General features: G+C 37.0%; 1 protein-coding gene across 6 annotated transcripts in view; it reads right to left on the bottom strand.

The window, feature by feature from the left end:
* Positions 1-20,386, bottom strand: part of ZNF638 (zinc finger protein 638) — an 84,601-nt gene extending 64,215 nt beyond the window's left edge. For 3 of the 6 annotated variants that reach the window (XM_055400564.2, XM_088841565.1, XM_088841566.1), the window contains exons 1-3: positions 20,247-20,386; positions 6,677-8,192; positions 2,180-2,241 (exon numbers count right to left, since the gene is read on the bottom strand). In XM_055400564.2, the coding sequence (XP_055256539.2) occupies positions 2,180-2,241; positions 6,677-7,990 (1,376 nt within the window). In that variant the 5' untranslated portion in view covers positions 7,991-8,192; positions 20,247-20,386. Of the gene's footprint in view, positions 1-2,179; positions 2,242-6,676; positions 8,193-18,387; positions 18,497-20,236 lie in introns of those variants that run through there. The other 3 variants (XM_055400563.2, XM_055400565.2, XM_088841567.1) reach the window with 3 other exon arrangements.
* Positions 20,387-20,876: the final 490 nt, after the last annotated feature.

The raw sequence follows: 20,876 nt of genomic DNA, 5'->3' as shown, positions 1-20,876 counted from the left end.
ATTTTTAATACTAAAGCTAACGCACTATCTTTTCTCAGGTTAATCAATTTTACTTTTGTGTCATAATCCCAGAAAGATGCAATAAGACGAAGAGAGAGAAGAGATAATAAACCTTAAGAAAAGAAATTGGAACCTAAATATATCTCAGTACAGGCTTCCTACGTGGCACAGTAGTCAAAAAAAAAAAAAAAAAATCCACCTGCCAATGCAGGAGTTGCAGGAGACACAGGTTAGATACCTGGGTTGCAAAGATCCCCTGGAGGAGGAAATGGCAACCCACTCCAGTATTCTTGCCTGGAGAACCCCATGGCCAGAGAAGCCTGGTGGGCTACCGTTCCTGAGGTCACAAAGAGTCAGACACAACTGAGCACTCACACGTATATCAGTAAAGGAATGACTAAACAGATTTAAGTACAGAAGCACAATGCAGCTTATAAAAAAAGAATGAAATAGCATATATTTTGTCTTGGAAAGATCCAAAGCACCTAATCAAATCTAATGTATTTGTTAATTTTTGACCAGTAGAGAGAAAGTCATGAAGAAATTATTCAAGAGCACCTGAAAAAAGTACAAATGTAGAACAGAGCAACAGAGTAGCAGGCACAGAAACTACATGCTTTAAAACCAGGGTCCTATGCACATGAAACAAAGGCTCATCTACACAAAAAGCTTTCAGCAGGCATAAATGCCATTTGGCGTAGAAAACTAACGGCAGTGCATGTAGCTAGACTCCTGTAACTAGCATTTAATGCCTACCTACAGCAACTAATTCCCTCACATCTAAATCCCCTAGCTTCATAAAAATGAGACATCCCACTGGGTTTCTGTGGGAAAATTTGTGACTTTGGGAGAGATTTTCCATTTACAGTGGCAGGATGGTCCAATTCAAGTAACAAATTATCTTTATATGACAACCAATGTCTTTGTGCACAGATCTATACAGGTAAGCAACTCACTCTCTATTCTCAGTCTATATGATTCAGGTAGGGCTTATATCACACTCTACATCAGAAGTAGGCACACGACACCAATTGAGTTATAGTACCCTATTCCTACAACCACTGTAATTCGTTTAGAGATGGACAACTAACCCACAGTGGTCCAAAAGACTCAAACCAAAAACTTACGCAGAATTTATGAGAAAAGAAGTGCTTTTATTTATTTTTTAACTCCAGGAATGCTAGATATTCAGATCACTTAAGTCTGGAACTAAGGGGGTCACTTTGCTTTGTGGAGAAGTGTCCTCATGAGGACAAAGCAGAAAGGAACAGACAAGAAATCAAAGTATTACTGACACTGATTTTTGTTTGAGCACCTAATCCAGCTGTTCCTGAAACTAGAAACACTCAAGCTTCCTAGTTAAATGAGCTTATAAATTTCCTTACTTTAAAAAACTAGTCCGAGTAAGGTTTATCATGTATGATTAGGAGAGTCATGAATCATCTCAAAAAATTGTAGTGACATTTTCATAAAGAACAACGCGAAAACCAAAACAGCTGTCACAAATTCATTTGCTCAAGAACATGTTACTATCATCAGTATAATGACCAGGAATTTGACACACAACTGAATCAGCATGTTTAACGATCCTAGGGGAACACAATTTTATATAACTTCAGATGATATAAGAGAAAATCACAGTTTTTGCCTTCATAGGTGCTCTGTCTTAAAGAAGGAAATGGTGAAAGAACTGAAGAACCAATGGTTAGGAAGCACCATATCTAGCTTGCTCGTCTCCTACTTAAGGGTTTTTTTCTGAAAACAGGTTCTAAACCAAGAGAGATTTAGACCTGAAATTAAATACTAGTGTTTGGTTTGAGTGGTTTTTCTTTAGTTATCCTTTGAGGAAAGGGTGGGAAGAAGGAGAGGGAAGTAGAGAAGAAGGGAAGGCTATGTGTTCTGAAATAAACCATTCCAAGGAAGGCAAGGCAGCAGGAACGAACCAATTACACTAAATTTACCTACTGGGAAGGAGTCAGAAAAAAGGATCGTATTTAATTCTCTCCTTTTAGAAAAAGTTTAAATATATTTGTATAAAATTAGTATTTCAAAGAGGCAATAGTTTTCTAAAAATATTTTTCTCCAAAGTACCACACTAAAGGTATCAAATGATTATAACTGAAACGTTTAACTATTCTGTAAATTTGCTACCTATAAGAATGAAAAAAATTGTTCTTACTGTTGACGTAACTGTCGGCAACTCTCAATATGAGTAGATGTGTTTTGATGCTGAATCCAATCCTATTGTAAAAGGAGAAAAGTGTACAAATTAGAACATTCCTCATTTGACTAATGACATTAGGCTTTTTAACATGACACAGCATCCTTTGTTTCTTCAAAAATTAAACTGGCCTAGTTATAAATACCATATGGCTACTCAATAAAAATTTCACAAACAAAAATAAAAGGACTCCAAACAAAAGCACTTAATATCAACTCATTGATACCATTTTAAAACATTTTAGCTATAGGAAACATTTTAAAAATCCTATCCATGGATATTCATTTTGAAGTCAAACATACATTTAAACTTGGAGAAAATAAAAGCATGGATCAGAAATAACTCATCTCAAATATTAAAACACACACACACACACACACACTACAGAGAGCATCAAGAACTCTATAAATAGAACGGTATTTGAAATGGCATCTCCAAAATATAGTCTCGATGCCTTACAACTCTAAACTTCAAGCTAACAACATTAACAAAAAAAAAAAATCCTACCTCTTAGGTCAATACCATTCCAAACAAGGTACTCACTATATACTGACAAAGGATAAGATTAGTAAAAATATGAAAAAATGCTGCTGATCAAAACATTTATGTTCAGGATATAGTGGAAAGCAGTATCATTTCAAAGACATAATGTCTTACATATAGAGCTTTACAATGAACAAAATGCTTTCTCATTTAACTTCACTCACAAGCTGCCCTAAAATTATATTTTGCACTCATAAAAAGCTCCTGGAAGATATATCTGATTTTTTTTTTAAAGGCAATACAATTTTCAAAGACAGAGTCCCCCAAGTGAAACAATTAGTTAAAAGCAAAGTATGAGTAACGTTTTACTGTGTCTCCAAAATGTGGATAGGCAGAAAACTTACTGAACAGTTCCTTCCATATTTTAAAACTTTCCTTGAGGAAAATGTTATTCGTTTCCATTTCAAAAACATTTTAGTTTCTCATTGCCAAAGACGAACTAGAATTATCCAATTAAAAACCACAACTGACACTAATTTTGGAATCTGCCTTGTCAAGAACTATCTGAAACCAAGTGCATGCTACTTGCAATACTCAGCAGCAGGTTATGACAAACCCTAAAGTATTTCATTAAGTCATGAAACTGACTGTGGATTACAAAAAATAAAGTCTGCATATCCTGCTCAGGGAAATAGAAAGCTAGAAGAGATTGGCAGTTAAGAGTCTTTAGTACTGCTAAACCCATGTCTTTGATAGTAACTAGATATTGTTTACATTAGACACACTGACAGGTATCAAACTGGGCATGATTTAATCGGACCACAAAGTTTCATTTGAATAAGTTGCCAACATATAAAAATCCAGACTTTCAGCTTTTCTTGAAAAAACATGAAAATATAATTAATACTAGATATGTATTTGACATAGCAACTATCAGCTAATGCTGACAGCTAAAAGTTATTTAAGGCATACTCTGTCCAGTTCTACACACACACACACATCCACTTTACTGACATTACTCACTTTTAGGTTCAGTAGATACATCTACACCACCCCGATTTCTACTCTCCAATAAGACAAGGGTCCAAAAGCAGGACTCCTCTCCAGAGAAAGAGTAATAATTACCTACTAGGCAGGAGATGCTGCAAGGACTGTAGACTTGAGTGGACAGAATCCAACTGTGAAAATACCTACCCATATCACTCTCTTATCTACCAACTACTTCAAAAAACCATTTATGTCAGTATTTTTTTGAACTGAATTATTTCAGTCAGAAAGACATGGCTTTAAACCAAGGATAGACTTCTAAACCAACTGTGATAGTCAAAAAGACGTAACTTCTAAACTGAGCATGAATTCTCTGATGTCTGAAATTCAATTTAGAAAAAAAAACTTTCTCATTTTCTTGTCTTTTTCAGACTGTAGTTTTGACTCGGGGTAGGTAACATCGTTAGCTGTTACTTAGCAAGAAAAAATTTGCAGTTGGTAATTTATATTTATTGGTTACACATTTATAATGTCAAATACATGCACACTTACAGGGCAGCAAAATACATCACAGAAACAAGAGAGGTAGGTTATACTACCGAAGTCCATGTTCACAAATCCCTATCATTTATCATCTAGTAGAGAAGAATTCATTAGTTAGGTCCATTGCGCTGTTCCGACTGTTAAAAGGTATCTGTTCGTTTAAAAAGGCAATCAATTTCTATGAACTCTAATAATCATTAAATGATTTATTTTAATGTTTAATGTCCTTTTATCATATCACAGGCTTCCCTGGTGGCTCAGACGGTAAAGAATCTGCCTGCAGTGCAGGAGACTCAGGTTTGATCCCTGGGTCAGGAAGATTTTTATTTTCATTGTACTTTTATCATATTAATCCATACTGTCACCAACACACACTTGAATAATGAGGGAAGCCTCAAATTAGGTGTCCTACCCTCTTCTCTCTTCATTCCTATTCATCTTGCACACATCAGTCAGATTTACCTTCCTGAAATATATTTTTTAATGTGTTACTTCACATATCAAGAATCTTAATTAGCTTCTTAATGCCTCTCATTTCACATCTAAACTCCCTGGGCTAGTTTTTCTAGGCCCCTCAAACTTATCATTGTTACTATCTGAAATGTCATCCCTCTTCCCCTGGGTACATCTAAGTCTACTCATCATTCAAGAACCACCTTCAACCTACTCCACGAAGTCTTCCCTCCCACATCACTTTAGTCCAGACAGACTCAGTGCACCTAGTCACTCAACAAGTCTTATCTAACTGGAGTACAGAAGTCTTCTGATCCCAGAAAGTATAATTTTTAATTACACACTGTGAAATACACAATAAATACTGGTAAATTGATAATGCTGACCTAAACTGATATAAGCCTGCAATCAAGATAAATATTAAATCTCTCTCCCCCTACAGCCTATCCAAGCAGGTCAATTACAATCACCAAACATTTTTTGCCTTCTAATTTTTAAAAAATTCCTTAGGTGTGTAATTTTTCTCTTCAGTGAGACTGTATAAACTGCTTAAGAACAACATGTAAACTTTATGTAGTTTATTTTTATTCCAGCAATTAATGTAGCATCATGTACAAAACTAGTAACCAGTAAATAGTTACTGAATGTGTATATTTTCTATTCAACAGAATAAAAATTAAAACTTTTAAGATATTACTTTTTCTTAGATTCATCATGACTAACTAAAAGTTCAAAATAAATGGAATATAGAGGGGCTAATACTCAATTCAGTACTTGGACCAGGGCTACTAGATTTTTAACTAAGTGCTAAGATTTTTTTTAAGACTTTGCTATTCCCTTTGATAGACCAAGGCAATTATTATTAGCACTAAGAAAATCTAGCTAAAATGCAGTAGAATGCTGATTTCCTTTGCTTTCAATAACATTTCTGACCGAAGCATCAGTTCCAGGTATCAGATTCTTGTTGGCTGAAACCTGGTGCGTGGGTAACAGAAAGACAATAAAAGGACAATACTGGAAGGAGAAAAAAAACAAAGGAATAAACACCTATAGACTTTTAAGCCTATTAAAGTATACAACCAATGCTGCAGCCTTGAATCATAGCTTATTCCCATAGGAAATACTACAATACATTCCTTCCTGGCCACATGTAATATAAATCCTCAAATCATATTGGTAAACAAAAGAAACAGTAGTTTCCAAACATATATAGTAAATAAAACATATTCAGAAAATTCTACTCAAATCCACCAGTGATTACTATCAAACACTATATTCTACATTATTCTCCGGGACCTCAGTAAAATACTTCATTCTAACTCTCCTCACCATGAAGACACCTAAGGTTTCTTTGTTTTTTAAAGACTCTTCTCTCTAATGATCATTTTACACTCTATGCTCTGAGTCCACATCTGGTCCCAATAATTCATCCTGACTCAATTTTGCTATGCTATGGATTTAGTTATTTTAGGAAGCTCCTTCTCATGAAGCACTAAAATTCCAGATAAGAATCATAGAGTCAGAAAATATTTAAATCAACATTAACTATCTTTAGCTCAAGACAGGTAGATACATGCAAGGCTAAAATATACTGTCTCTTTAAAAGTGTGCAGTACAAATATTTTATTCCAAGTTTTTATTTTTATACTAACAGATTCTCTTATTCACATAAAGGTAACTCATGTGACATTGTCTTATAAATACAGTTTGTGTCATATAAATTTTATGTTGCATTCTCTGAGATAACCTCTCAAAAGTTCAAAATAAATGGAAAAATCCATGTGGTGTACCCAGTCACAGGAATACAGAAAGCCTAACACTCAATTCAACACTTAGGCCAGGCTACTTAGATTACAACTAAGCGTTGACATTGCAATCAAAATTTCTGCCATTTCCTTAATGACTAGTTAACACCAGCATACATATGAGAATTTAGATGAAACTTGGGCACTGAATTATCATGATACAGTGATCTTTAAAAACACTCACCTTCAAATGACTACATTCTACGTTACACAGAGAACACAAATGTGGAAATATTCTTGGAGATGCTGCATAATAATCATTCATCATAGAAGGAGTTGGAAGTCTCTTCATCTTCTGGGCATCTGCATGCGAAAACTTTGGTAGCCACGATGCTTTCACAATCCCAAAGGGAGACCGAATGGGGATGTCAGCCTCTGACTGGTAGTTCTTTTTACTTCCTCCCGATCCATGTACATTAGATGAATTAATGACAGGTTCACGTGGGATCCGTTCTTGTTGGCTTACAGTTGAAATTAATTCCGATGAAAAAGGTTGCTGGTTCATAGAAGGAGGAATCAGAGACTGACTCATTGTCTGATTAACTGTCTGGCTAATGGATTGGCTGACAGATTTTACAGGTTCAAGGACTGACTGTCCTCTTGAAATGTGTAAACCTGACATCTTGCTTCCACTCTCAACTGGGAAAAAGGACTGATTATTGGAGGACTCACTGGGGAAGTCCATCTGTCGAAACACATCTTCAACAGGAAACATAGAATTACACATCACATTTGGAGCAGGAACAGATGCAGAAATGCTTGGCTGTGACCGAAATTCATCCTCGACCTCATCAGTTGGAATTTCAGGATCATAAATACGTACTTCAAGTGGATCTTCTGTGTAGCCATATTTGCTTGCATGCCCATAATCAATCACATTACTCGAAACTGCCTCATTACCAAGTGTTTCTTTATTTCTGCTCCGAGAAGGTAAATTAGGTAATCGGCGCCCCATTTTTCGCATTCTGATATCCCTCAAGATTAATGGCATATTTTCAGGAGTTAGCTGTTCATCAGGATAGCGACTGAGTTCTTCTAAGTCTTCATTAGATAATCCAAAACTTGCTAAGATACTTGAAGCACTCTCTTTTGTATAGCGGCTCTGTACTTTAGGACTCTGCTCTGTAACCTGCGTTACAGAACTCTGCTTCACTCCCACTGATGCAGATATATGAGGCTCATCATCCCATCGGCTACCATGAGGCTTCTCCTTCTTTTGTTGTGCTTCATGAAAATCCAATTTTTCTTTGGTCAATCTTGGATCAGTTTGGTGTTGAGTTACCTGAACATTCATTCTCTGTGGTTCCATATTCCGATAAGATTCATGGCAGGCAAATCTGTGTGGAATTCCACGGGCTCTCCCTGCTGGGTAAAATCTTGGCAGACCCATAGATCCAGGCCTCATAAATGGTCCTGGAGGCCTCATCTCAGAAGGGTTAGGTGCTCGTGGCCTCTGAAGTGGAAAGTTTCCTCGAGGATTAAACCTGGGTCTCGACATGGCTATTTTCAAGAAAGCCTGATTTAATAATGTATAAGGTGGTGTTGAACTATGTGAGGCAATGGCATTCAGCTGCTGCAGCGCCAACTGAGTCTTAATCTGAGCAAAGTGCAAAGGAGATGGGCCCAACAGAAGTGGGTTTGCAATGCCCAGGTTCAAGGAATTCACAAGTGGTGCGAAATTTTCCAAGAATAACACAAAGCTGAAAGTTAAAACACAAATATTAGATCATTTTAACTCAAACTACTTCATGAAGTGGGTTCTACAGCCAGTGTAAAACATTTTGAAACAAAGCCATGAAACCATTCTGCATTTCATACATTTTTAGAGTGTTTATGAGGATTTTAAACTTTCCCAAAAACTTGCTCTTCTTTCCCGAATCCAGAATACAAACCCCAAACCTCAAGCCAGAGTTCCTGTACACTATGCTGCGCTGGGTGCTGTCCTAGGTGCAGAGCGGCAATTACAACTCCTTTTAAAACTTCTTAGAAGTGTCCAAATCCTGCATGCCATTGGGGGATGGGGTGAAAATATACATTCAGTTGCTGTGGTTGGTAAGTTCTCAGTTGCTGTTTATCACCAAAGATCTCCCCCGCTCCCCCCACCGGCCCTTTTGATTTTAGTGGAAAGGAATGAGTTCAGAATCATTCATTCACTTTATTAAAAATTTTTGTCTAATATGACACAGTCATTATGAAGTATGCAAGCCAAGTAAAACATGATTCCTACAGGCAAAGTGCAAGCAATCTAACAAGAAAAACAAAATAAAGAGTGTGTCATTACAATGCTAAAAAGCATCAGGAATGGATTTATTTCTGGGAGAAGTCAAGAATTCCTGAGTTGAGCTTCATAGGATGGGTATCTTCTAGAGTTTTGAGGAAACTGGGAGAAGGGAGATTTCAGATAACAAGGTCTTACTCAACATGTGTTTATCAAATTTTAGAAAACATAGAATAGCCTAGATTAAGGTTTCTAAATAATATATTGTAATAAGATCAAAGAGACTGCTGGGATGATTTAAAAATTTAAAACTAATTAAAATTTATCAACTACATGTTTCTGACAAAGCTATAGTATTCCAGCCCAAGACAAAATATAGCTTCAGTTAAGACATGTGAATCTTCGGTAACTCCGGGACTATTTAATAAAATTATCTATGAAGACAGAGGAAAAAAATGCTTGTCAAGAACCTCTCTCCCTTATGCCAACTTTTACCTACTGTTTTTACTGACTTTGGAATTTTCTCCCAAACTATCCATTTTCAGTACTGTTCTCTGCACCAATTCCTTCAGTCACAGAGGCGCAAAAGCATCTTATTCTCCATTTTTAACTAACTTTTTTTAACTATAAAATTCTATGTATTCCTGTCAAAATCTCTAATAAAGAATTTTCTTTTTCCTTTCACCATCATCACAACCCTATTGCAAGCTCTCATCACTCTCACCACAGCTGCCTTTCATCCCAATTCATTGTCATTACTAATATCCTTAAAGCATTTCTTTTACTATCACTCCTCTACATAAAAACCTTCACTTTATTGCTACCTGCAAGACAGTGTCCAAACTTGTCAACCTGGCATTTAGTATATAATCTAATCTCAATCTACTTTTCACATTTCACTAGCCACTAATACTTAATGAAAAATTTCTGCTACAGGGGCTTCACTGGTGGTAAAGATTCCATCTGCCAATGCAGGAGACTCTGGATTGATTCTGTGCTGTGGAGCAACTAAGCCTGTGCGCCGCAACTCCTGAGCCCATCTGCCACACCTACTGAAGCCCACACACCCAGACTCCATGCTCCATGAGAGGCCACCTCAATGAGAAGCCCGAACACCACAATGAAGAATAGCCCCCACTTGCCACAACTAGAGAAAAGCCAACGCAGCAACAAAGACCCAGCACAGTCAAAAATAAGTAAAATTAAATATTTAAAAATGTATGCTACAGCCAAATGGGTCTACTTGCAATCTCCTGACCTGACTTTCAACATTCTTGCTTCCGTACTTTATTCACACTATACTACCTTGAATACCCCGAGCTCTCTGAACCAAACTCACTCTTCAAGATTGTTTCAAAGTCATACCCTACAAGAATCTCTTTGAGCATTTCCTGTGGCACACTTTGGGCTTCTCTGGTAGCTTAGATTGTAAAGAATCCACCTGCAATGCAGGAGACCTGGGTTCAATCCCTGAGTCAGGAAGATACCCCAGAGAAGAAAATGGCTACCCACTCCAGTGGGAAGAGAAGGGGATGACAGACAACGAGATGGTTAGATAGCATCATCAACTCAATGAACATGAGTATAAGCAAACTCCAGGAGACAGTGAAGGACAGGGGACACTGGAACGCTGCAGTCCATAGGGTCGCAAAGAGTTGGACACGATTTAGCAACTGAACAATGGCACACTTTCAGCTATTAGTGTAATAAATGCAGTAATTCATGCAATATTCAAATTCAATTCTAAGCTAGTAATGTATGTCAGATGAGAAGCGTTTGAATTCTACTAGGTTCACCACTTACTATTAAGGTCTTGGACAAGCTACTTAACCTCTAGATCATAAGCTTTCTCACGAGTAAAATGGGAAAGTATCTTCCTCTCTGGATTACTGTTAAGGACTAAGTTAGATGAAACATAAATATGTATAATGTCTAATAAAGGAGCTGCCCAATAAACTTTAGTGTCACTCTCCCTCCCCTCACTCCATTAAGCAGGGACCTTTCAGGCAGGTAAATTACACTCCTAAGCATCAGTATTTTTTAATCTTTGCAAAGCAGAGCGGAGTTAAATTTGGGGCGGGGAGCTAAGAGATGAGCAAAAGCAGAAATCATAAAAATAATCTCTATCTCTTTTCACATACAACCTCCTAACAGACTCAGAAAAACAGAGTTAAATCTCAGAAAACAAGACCCATCCTGGAAGAACTACAATATAACAGGTGCTCTGGAAGTCCAAAAATAAAAGCAATCACCAAAATTAACTGTGCTTTATAAAAAATGTTTTGAAGCAATTAATTCATAATAATGGAAGTGTCTTTTTGGAAAAAAAAAAAAAACCTCAAAAATGCAAAAAGATTAGAAAAAGGCAAGCTCCCCAACCCCCAACTAAACATTTTTTCCTTGACTATCATAAACTGAAAATCTATAGTTATCCACAGAGGTTCACTGATGCAACAGCATTTAAAGAATCAAATGTTATTGTACCTAACAAGTGCAACAAAGAATTTGGGATCTTCAGTAAAATACTCTAGAAAACAAAGGATGCATTTTGGCAGGGGTGAAGTGTGGTGTTTAGTGGGTGAGGGAAGTTTGATGAAGCACAACTAGCAAAAATATTTGTTGAGGAAGGTGAGTGACGGGTCCAAAAGAATTTATTACCTTTCCTCTCTACTTTTTCACACGTCTGAACATTACCAAAAAACAAACCCCAAAAAACAAAGTGCTAAATATTAAGTATGAAATGTTTAACAGAAAACAAAAAAGAAGGGTTGGAGAGAACAAAACCAACATAAGTTCATACTTCTCTATCAAATCTAACATTATCACACCAAAGTCTAACAAAACCAAAATTGGCTAATCTGTTATGATTATCAGGCAATATATAAATAACATGCACATTTAAGTCTAAAATCTCATTTTAGTTCAATTTCCCCTACATCATTCCTTCCCACCTGACTCAACTGACTTGTTATTAAACAGTTTATTCATTCAGATAACAAACATATCTCATTCCTCTGTTTCAATATTTATTTTGGTGGGGAAAAAAATATTTGTGAGATTGAGTAAATTTAAGCAAAACAAGCCAAGGGCTCTTGATATGAAGCCTCTTATTAGCAATTAGGTTATCCCACACCAAAGAAAATAAACCTTCAAGTCTTTTGAGAATGCAACTGATATAACCTAAAAACAATGTGGTAAGAAACAAGAACCAGTAAGACAAGGGTAAATTTGGCATTAACACCTGGAAAACAACTGAACAAATAAAGACAACAATTATAAAGTCTTTTTCAATTAACTCCAGGAGTCCGGCCACAAAGAGGTTCATTCACCCAACAAATTTACAAAAAATCAACACATCATTAAACTAACTTAGAAAAATCTGAATTGAGATCTGAGTCCTTAATTATTAATTACTTTGAATACAAGTGTGATTAAATAATACTCACCCTTTAAAATGAATTTTTATTCCTGATGATATAAAAAACACATGCTTGTTAAAGGAAACAGTAAAAAGCAGCAAGTGAAATCCTTACCAGTAAAATCATTACTGATAATGAACTAATATTTTGATGGAATTTCTTCTAGTGTTGTATATGTGCATACATACATGGATGGGAAAGGGAAGAAGGTACACAAAACTTCATTGTATGAACTATACTAGTTGCTATTTTAAATCAACATTTTATTTTCCTATGTTCAATATTTTTCAAAAACAGGGTATTTAATGGTCAGAAAACATTCTGAACTCCTGAAGGCAAGTAGCGGTTAAAAACTATCTTCCATGCTCTATCAACTAGAACATGCCTCTCTGAAACAAGATATAACCAATAAAACATCAACGAGAAAAACTCTGGAAGCATCTAGTAGAAATTGAATTCTTGAGGCAGAAATGAAGAAACAGCTTGATGTATTAAAAAATTCACCATTATATCCCTTGAGATACTTTCTGACACGTCCACTACCACAATCAAAAACTACCAGCTATTTTGATAGTCTTTCAGATGGAAAGGAATCCTTCATTTTCACATATTGATAAAGAAGTCTGAAATCTAAAAATATAAAAGCATCACCAAAAATTAGTCAGGCAGATCACAATGGCTCCAATTAGATTCATAATGAAAAGATTTATATCAAATGCCATACTTGAACTTTAAAGCACTTCATGGTTTAAAAAGCATTTCGATATTCATTATCTCATCTGAGCTTACAATCACCAAGTAAGCAAGGGAATTCAAGTTTACAATTAAGTAAAGCCTTAGAACTAACTGGCAGGGTCACAAATTGAACTCCTCTCAATGTTCTTTCCATCCTGTATTCTAGGTACAAAAAATTTTAATTTTATGGCTTTGTTTTTTCTAATTATTAAAAAAGCAATACCTGTTCATGACCACCCTCCCCAAAAGAAAGAAAAATCATCTTCATGACATGCAGAAAAGAGTAAAAAGTCTTCTAACCTTACCACAAAAGGAAAACTACCATTAACATTACTTTTCTAGTTTTATACCCACATACCTGATTTGATTCCCTGTGTCAGAGCAACTGTGTCTCAGAATACATAAAATCTACCTTCACACTTACTAACAATGCAAGTATTACACTGGCCAGTTACTTCTGTGCTTTTCTCAGTTTAACTGGTTCTCAACCTTCTAATCTCTTCTAGTATATAGACAGAGCCACTTAGCTAACTCTTTTCTACTTTTAGTTTTGTCCCACAAAAGTTATGCAAGTCACAGAATTCTGAAGGTGTCACAAGCATAAATACAGAGTATCATGCTGGGTGTTAAAATGCCAAAATGTGACACACCTCAATGAAAGTGCCAAAGAAACAAAGAAAAAATAAGCAGAAAACTAGAAACACTGTTTTTATCATGAAGGCCATCACAAACTTCACAAAGGATTGATAAACATCATGATCTCAGATCTGAAAGAAAATGGAAGATCAACTTGCTAATAATGCACAATATCAGAAACAGATTACCATGAAAGCCATTAATAACCCTGGATAGCAATGACATGATAGTTATTATTTCCAGGAACACAATCTTTTTTATAAACAAGATATGTGAGTATAGTCACATGCTTTTTTTCTTTTTTAGGAATATACATACTGCACATATAAATGATTCTTTACAGACATCACAGTATTCCCAGTAAATGATGCCCCAAGATGTTCTTTGGTGGTTCTGCTTATTATTATTTCGCTACGCTCAAAAACTACAACACATTAGTCCAAAAGAAACCACCAGATCCAAACTGGAATAAAGAAATCTTTTCTGGGATTTTTTTTAAAACTAGAAATGAGAAAAATCTTAAATACTGATAAAACTGTTGCCAAAATGCTGCTGACAGCATACTCACCACCTTAGTGAGAAAGCACAAACACTGAAACAAAACAATGCCAACAGGTAAGCAGGACCAAAAGGTAAAAAAAAAGTACTGCAGACATTCACTACCCAGTTGTTCTTGAGGTAAAACTGCATCTTTGCCCTCCCCGCCCTCAAGAAGTGCATGAGCCAAAAAATGTTCCCATCTGCCTAGAATGGGTTTCCAAAATCTTAAATTTGCTGGCATTCAGTCACCCAGTCATGTCCCGACTCCTTGCAACCCCATGGACTGCAGCATGCCAGGCCTCCTGGCTCTCACTATCTCCCAAAGTTTGCCCAAGTTTATCTCCACTGCATCGGTGACACTATCCAAAATCTTCAATTAAGCATACCTAAATTATCTGGCCAAACATCTTAAAACGCCAAATGCCTTAAAGTCTTTACAAACTACAAAACAGCATACATGTCTTTTTATGTAAAAAATGGAAACAAGAAGACACATATATCCACTTAACGGTTACAAGAAGTAGGATAACCAGGAAACAATTATTTTAAATAGGTTACATAAGGGGTAACAGAAAGGACTGAAAGGAAATAAATGGAAATAACACTTTATGGAGTACACCTTACTATATAATTTTGACTTTCAGAATCAGGTTAACAATGTAATTTTTTTTAAAAAATTAAAAAAGGATGGAAGAAGAGGGGAAAGCTAAAACTGAAAGCAAACATCCATTTTTCAAATAAACACCATAGCTCATTAAAAGGGAAAAAGAAAACTATGCAAGTAATTTATGAACCCACTACTTGACTTAGGAGGAAAGAGAACTTTTAAGAATTCTCACTCTTTTTAGTAGTCTGGCTTTGCTTTTTTTTTGCAGTGGTATGGATGAATTAATTCTTAAATAACTTCAGATGGGATCGAGCAGAGGCTCGGTAAATGTTTTATGGCACTGGGAACCAGGATTCTCACTGTGGAAAACAGGATTATAAATATATATATATATACAGGCTTTCCTGGTGCTCAGACTGTAAAACAATACACCCGCAGTGCAGAAGACCTGGGTTCGATCCCTGGATCAGGAAGATCCCCTGGAGAAGGGAATGGCTACCCACTCCAGTATTCTTGTCTGGAAATTCCACGGACAGAGGAACCTGGTGGGCTACAGCCCATGGGGTTGCAGGGTTGCGAAGAGTTGGCCATAACTGAACGATTAACACACACACACACACATATAAATATACACACACATGGAATAAGAGAAAGCAATAAAGAACTGGACAGTAATAAATTACAAACCACTGAGAAAACTAGGTGTCCACATCTCCACAGCAATCAATCATTGTAAACATAGAGGAATTACTAAGTTGGAAAATCACTGTATAACCATCATAGTAATGTATAGATTGGTTCAGGCAAAAACCGAGTGAAATTTTAATGAGGAATAAGACATTTGCATGGTGTTAAAATATCTCCCCACAGATCAGTTAATTCAAGGGGGAAAAAAAACATTTTGACCAAACATATGCTCAGACATCATAATTCACGAAGGGTAGATGGACTTCATGCATCTCTAGAGCTGGTACCAAAGGGGGAACATAGAAACTTGATTTTTCTGGCCAAGGACATATAATTTACTCAAGAGGAAACATCAAAAAAAGAAGAAAAAAAAATCCAAAGTGAGAAATGTTCTATTAAATAAAAAGAAAGCAAACAGTATTCTTCAAAAATGTCAACCTCACAAAAGATGACTACAGAAATATTCCAAAGTAAATAAGACTAAAAAAACATGATAACTAAATGAAGTTACCTAATCCCAGACTGATCCTGTACTAGTGGGGGGGGAGAACTGCTACAAGAAACATTACTGGATCAACTGAAAAAAATCAGAAAATGGCAAAAAAAAAAAATTTATCAACATTAAATTTACTGAGATTGATAACTGTACTATGACCACACAGAAGAAAATATCCTATTCTTAGGAAATAAACTACTAAACTAACTAATAAACTAATAAAGGGTAAAGGAGCACAGTACGTGCAAGTTACTTTCAAAATAGTTCAGGGAAAAAATAAGGGTGTGTGTGCACATTCAAGCATGCAAAAGGACAGAGGGAAGGGAAATAGGGTATTCCCCTGTCAGCCAGCATTTTAACTCACTCAAAAATAGTTAATGACCCAACACAGGGCTACCTAACGTCTTAGTTACATACTCAGTCAAAAAAGGACTATAAGCAAGTATGGCAACAGGCAGAAAGTTGGCAATGATAAAAAAAAAAAAAAAAAATCAGCCCTAAGCACTTTTTTGGATTTGGCTATTCTTTTTCTACACCATGTTCACTCCCTAACTATTGACTGTTAGTCAGACTATTATGCAATCCATAATAATCTGATCTTTGGGGAAACGTCCACTGATCTGAAGACACCCACCCTGCTACGAAGGGTGCCAGCCAAGTGATTTCATGCAAAATTGGGTAACTCCCGTAAATAAAATTTACGACTAACGTAGCATAGTGCTTTTTTAAGAACTCAGTTCCTAGACTCACTGCTTTAATGCTGATCTTGGAGTACTAAAAATGTGAGCCTCAGCAAGCTGATTAACCCATGACTCCATGTAATGTTGATGTAAAAAAGTGATTAAAATTATACCCCCTAACATGCAACAGATGGCTCAAAAAATGTTACATTAATAAACAAAATGCTTTACTTAAGAAGCAGGTAGTTGTCTGTTTCTTCCATTAAGAACTAGATAATCTGCAAAAATTTCAATATGGTGGTGTAGCATGTAAGAAATAAACGGGGAGATTTGAATAACTGACTGAATCTCTGACATTAAGGAATTATTATTACTTCAGGTGTGATATGCATGCCTTTTTCTAAAATTTTAGAGAAAAATTCTGAACTATAAATTAAGGAATATGTTATAGAAATTGCATAAAAACAATAGGGTGGAGAGTAGAGACAAGATTTACTTATAATTGTTGTAAATTATAATTGTTGAAGCTGGGTGATAAGTATATGGGTGCATCATTATATAATACTCTCTGCTTTTGTATAGGCTTAAAATTTTCCCTAATTAAAAAAAATTTTTTTAACAAGTGAGGAAATTAAAAAGAATAGAACGTTAGTAACATTCACTCATTAGCAGAGACAACAAAGAAATCACCTGAAAGTTTAATAAAATGAAGACTGTGGAAATGAGGCAAGGAAAGAGTATGAAAAATTAAAGACTGTAACAATAAATATATTTTGGTATTTAAGGGGCTCAAGAGTTGAAAAATAATCCAAAACCTAAGTATCCCAAGGTAGCACTAAGAAAATATCAAAACATGCACACCTTAAAAACTCCTTCTCCTATACTCCCTGAACTTTTTCTCTCTTTTCAGTACAAAACCATTACTTTTGATCTTCACTGATCATTAGAGCTGTTTTATTTTATACCTTACCTTTTCCCTATCATGGCTTCTTCCTTTCTATTACTCTTATTTTCCATATACCTATCTTGTTCTCATTTTCATCTCAATCACAAATTTGAGACTACAGTAAATAAATAAGTTGAAGCAGCGAAAGAGTAAGTCAAGTTAAATATAAAAAGGGCTTACTGGCTTTAGCCACAAGTATAATTACTTTCAGTTTGGAGGATCTCTAAACCACCTCATTTCAACATTCAGTGGCTTGTTTACTTGCAAAATAGCCCAAAATATGTTACTGGGTACCCAGACTAGAAGCACTACTTCTCAGTATATACAGCATTTTATTAATCATTTGGACAGATTTTTTTCCAAACCCTGATCAGTATACGTTAAGTCATAGGCGACAGAGCATGATTTGGACCCCAAAGCCTGTGTTCTTACCCAGACTCTGGCAACCATCAGCTGAGTTCATTCACCAGACCTGTGAGTAGCTAACACAAACTAGGCATTGAGACAGATACAAAGATAAGCATAATAATCATATAAATAAATGGTTACAATTTTGATATGTGCTTCAAGAAAGGTATACATAAAGTAAGAGAGGTATACATAAAGTTTATAGATGAACAAAGTATTTTAATGAAAGATTAGACAATCTTTCAGCTCCAAAATTCCATCAATTTAACCTACATTCTTTAAGCCTCTTCTTTTTATTAAGAGGGACTATCCGCAGGTTGCAATTTTCTATCAAAAGATGCTTCCTAAGCACTTAAAAATTCTGCAGTAGTAACAACAAACATTTATTAAGCTCTTAGTTATGTGTCAAAGGATAGGGGCTTTTCACACATTTTCTCCCTCACAATAACTCCAGGCAGGAAGCAGTATTATTACCACTTTACAGACAAGGAAATAAAAGTTCAGGAAAACTAAAATAACTTACCCCACATCTCACTCAGACAGTAAGAGGAAAACTGGGATTCGAAGCCAAATCTTCTGATTCCAAAGCCTATTCTCTTTCCACTAAACTATTTGTCTCTCATTTTCTTTCACTACATAAAAACAAAATTTCCAGAGATGACCTTCTTAAGAGCACCCAAAAGAAAACCTTTAAAACAGCCATGAAATACAAAGTGATCACTGATTCTAAGAAGTATTTTTAAAACCTGAGTATCTGCTGTATACACCTTCCATAACAAAATAACACATTACAGTTACAAAACTAAAATATAACCAATACTCAAGGTAGCAGATATGTGTGACATAAAGCTTGTAATAAAAACGGATGAGATTTTGTGATTTCTTCCAACTGTTTTATTTTTCCCCTCACTTGGTTTCAACAACCAATCAAGAAGGGAATGGTCCAGCATATTTTAGTGTATTAACGTGTTAATTTTTAATTATTAAAAAGTGTATATTATTTAAGTCTATTACACAAATATGTATATTACATAATTACTTAAAAGTGTATATTACAAAGTATGGGAATGCAAAATAAAGTGTATATGAAATGTTGCCAAAAAGAAAAAGAATACAACATAAGACCACTAAGTCTAAAATACCTCATCAACAATATTTAAAGCTATGTTGAAATAATGTAAACTATGCGTTCATTCTTCTGTATAAATTTCATTACTTACTTTTGTAAGTTATTTCAGTTTATCAATTTTAATTGTAAATCTGAGCCAACAGACATCCTTGAAAAATACATTAACCCTTTACAACAAACAAAAGAAAATTTTGTGTGTGCACAATTCCAAAGCTGGTTAGAAAAAGAATTTAAATCAACATAAGTCGCCGGATCCCGATAACAATTTTTTTTTCAGAACTCCTCCAGATTAAAATAGTATTCCCCCCAAAAAAAACAAAATTTCGCCTAGGAGCAAATTTTAGGATTAAGAGGAAATAACCTGAGGCAGCCTTCACTGTCTAGTTCAATTAAAGATCTTGTAATAATAGAAGTCTCCCTTATTCAGTTATCTCAACAGAAGATCTGTTTCAGCTGTCCTCAAGGACTCTCGTACGTGGTACCCGTTCTCCCCCCAACTTGAACAGAACGGGCCCAAGCTAGGAATCACTAGCGATCCGCATTCTCGATTCCTCTGAGAAATCTGTAAGTATCAGAGCAGTTCATGAGCCCTTCGTATCCCGCACAGAGACATTCTCTTTGCTTTCATTCCCGCACAAGGCAGGCAGAGGAAACCCGGACCAGCCGAAGCCGCTACATCGTACGTTCCCCCTTCACCTCAACTCCCCCTTCCCGGCCCCAAACACAAACACGTTCTTCTCCTCCACGCTTCTTATACAATGTCGCCCGCTCACGGGCTCAGCGCGAGCTCCACTGCCTCTCCTCCGGGCCCGGCGGGAATGGCTCCTCCCTCCGCGAAGCTCCCTCACCAGCGCTTCCTCCTGTCAGGCCTGGCGCGGCCCGGCCGGCCCTGCGCGCTGGGGAAGGGGCAGCCACGGCCTTGCCAAAGGGCTGTTTTCGTTCCTCCGCCCGGTGCAAAGGCGTCAGGCGGCCCTTTCTGAGGCGGGGTCCGAGCCCCGGCGCCCGGCCTGACCCTCCGGAGCAGGGCGGTGAGCCGACGCTGTAGCCAGGGAGCCGAGCTCCCTTCCCAGCCCGGGGGTCGCCCAGTCTCCTCCCGCCCCCGCCGTCAGCCGCCGCCATTTTGTGCGCAGTCGCTGCGACACAGATACAATAGTCGGCCTGCTCGTACAGGAAAGGCTCAGGACCCCCACGCTCTGGGCTCCCGCCTTCCAGCCCCCTGTTCCCCACAAGGCAGCCGTCCTACCTATGCCTACCCGACTAACCGCCGGATCCCATTTGCGCCCCAAACAGTTTAGCACTCAGCCTCCAGTCTCGACGCCGAAGAAGCTACCGCCTCCAGAGAGCCGCACGCATGCGCGTCTGTCGAGCCTTTGCGAGCCCTCGTCTGCGGCCGGCGCCTGCGTACCGCCGGCACAGGGCTCCCCCGCAGACACGAGACACCGACCCGAGGAACTTGGTTCCGGAAGGGGGCGCTCTCGCGTGTGCTACTCCAGGCGTCCCTGCAAAACTCCGGCACCTGTATCAGTGCCTCTGCCGGTTCCGTGCCTGTCCAGTACTGTCCTGTCCAAATCATGAGCATATGTAAGACCTGCACTGTCTCACCTCCTCCACGAAGTCTTCCCTGATCCTTTTTGCCTTCAATAATACATTAAAATAAATAGTAGTCATCTGGCATTGGATATTGTAACGCTTTGCCTGCCTTTTATCCTCTGTATAAAAATACAGAAATAGATACAGACTTGCAATAATGCGAGGTATACCATAGCCACTGAAAATGTCAGGAAATCTGAATTCAATTAAATCTTATTTAGCTAAAAGCTTAACACTTTAAAGATCCTTTCTTGAGTTGTTAATAAAAATACCTACCTAATGTGGTAAATATT

This window comes from Moschus berezovskii, chromosome 11, assembly GCF_049115385.1.
Source record: "Moschus berezovskii isolate FMDL1 chromosome 11, NW_MosBer_1.0, whole genome shotgun sequence".
Classification (NCBI taxonomy): domain Eukaryota; kingdom Metazoa; phylum Chordata; class Mammalia; order Artiodactyla; family Moschidae; genus Moschus; species Moschus berezovskii.
Note: the sequence above shows the minus strand (reverse complement) of the source record. Positions and strands in the feature narration are given on the sequence as shown.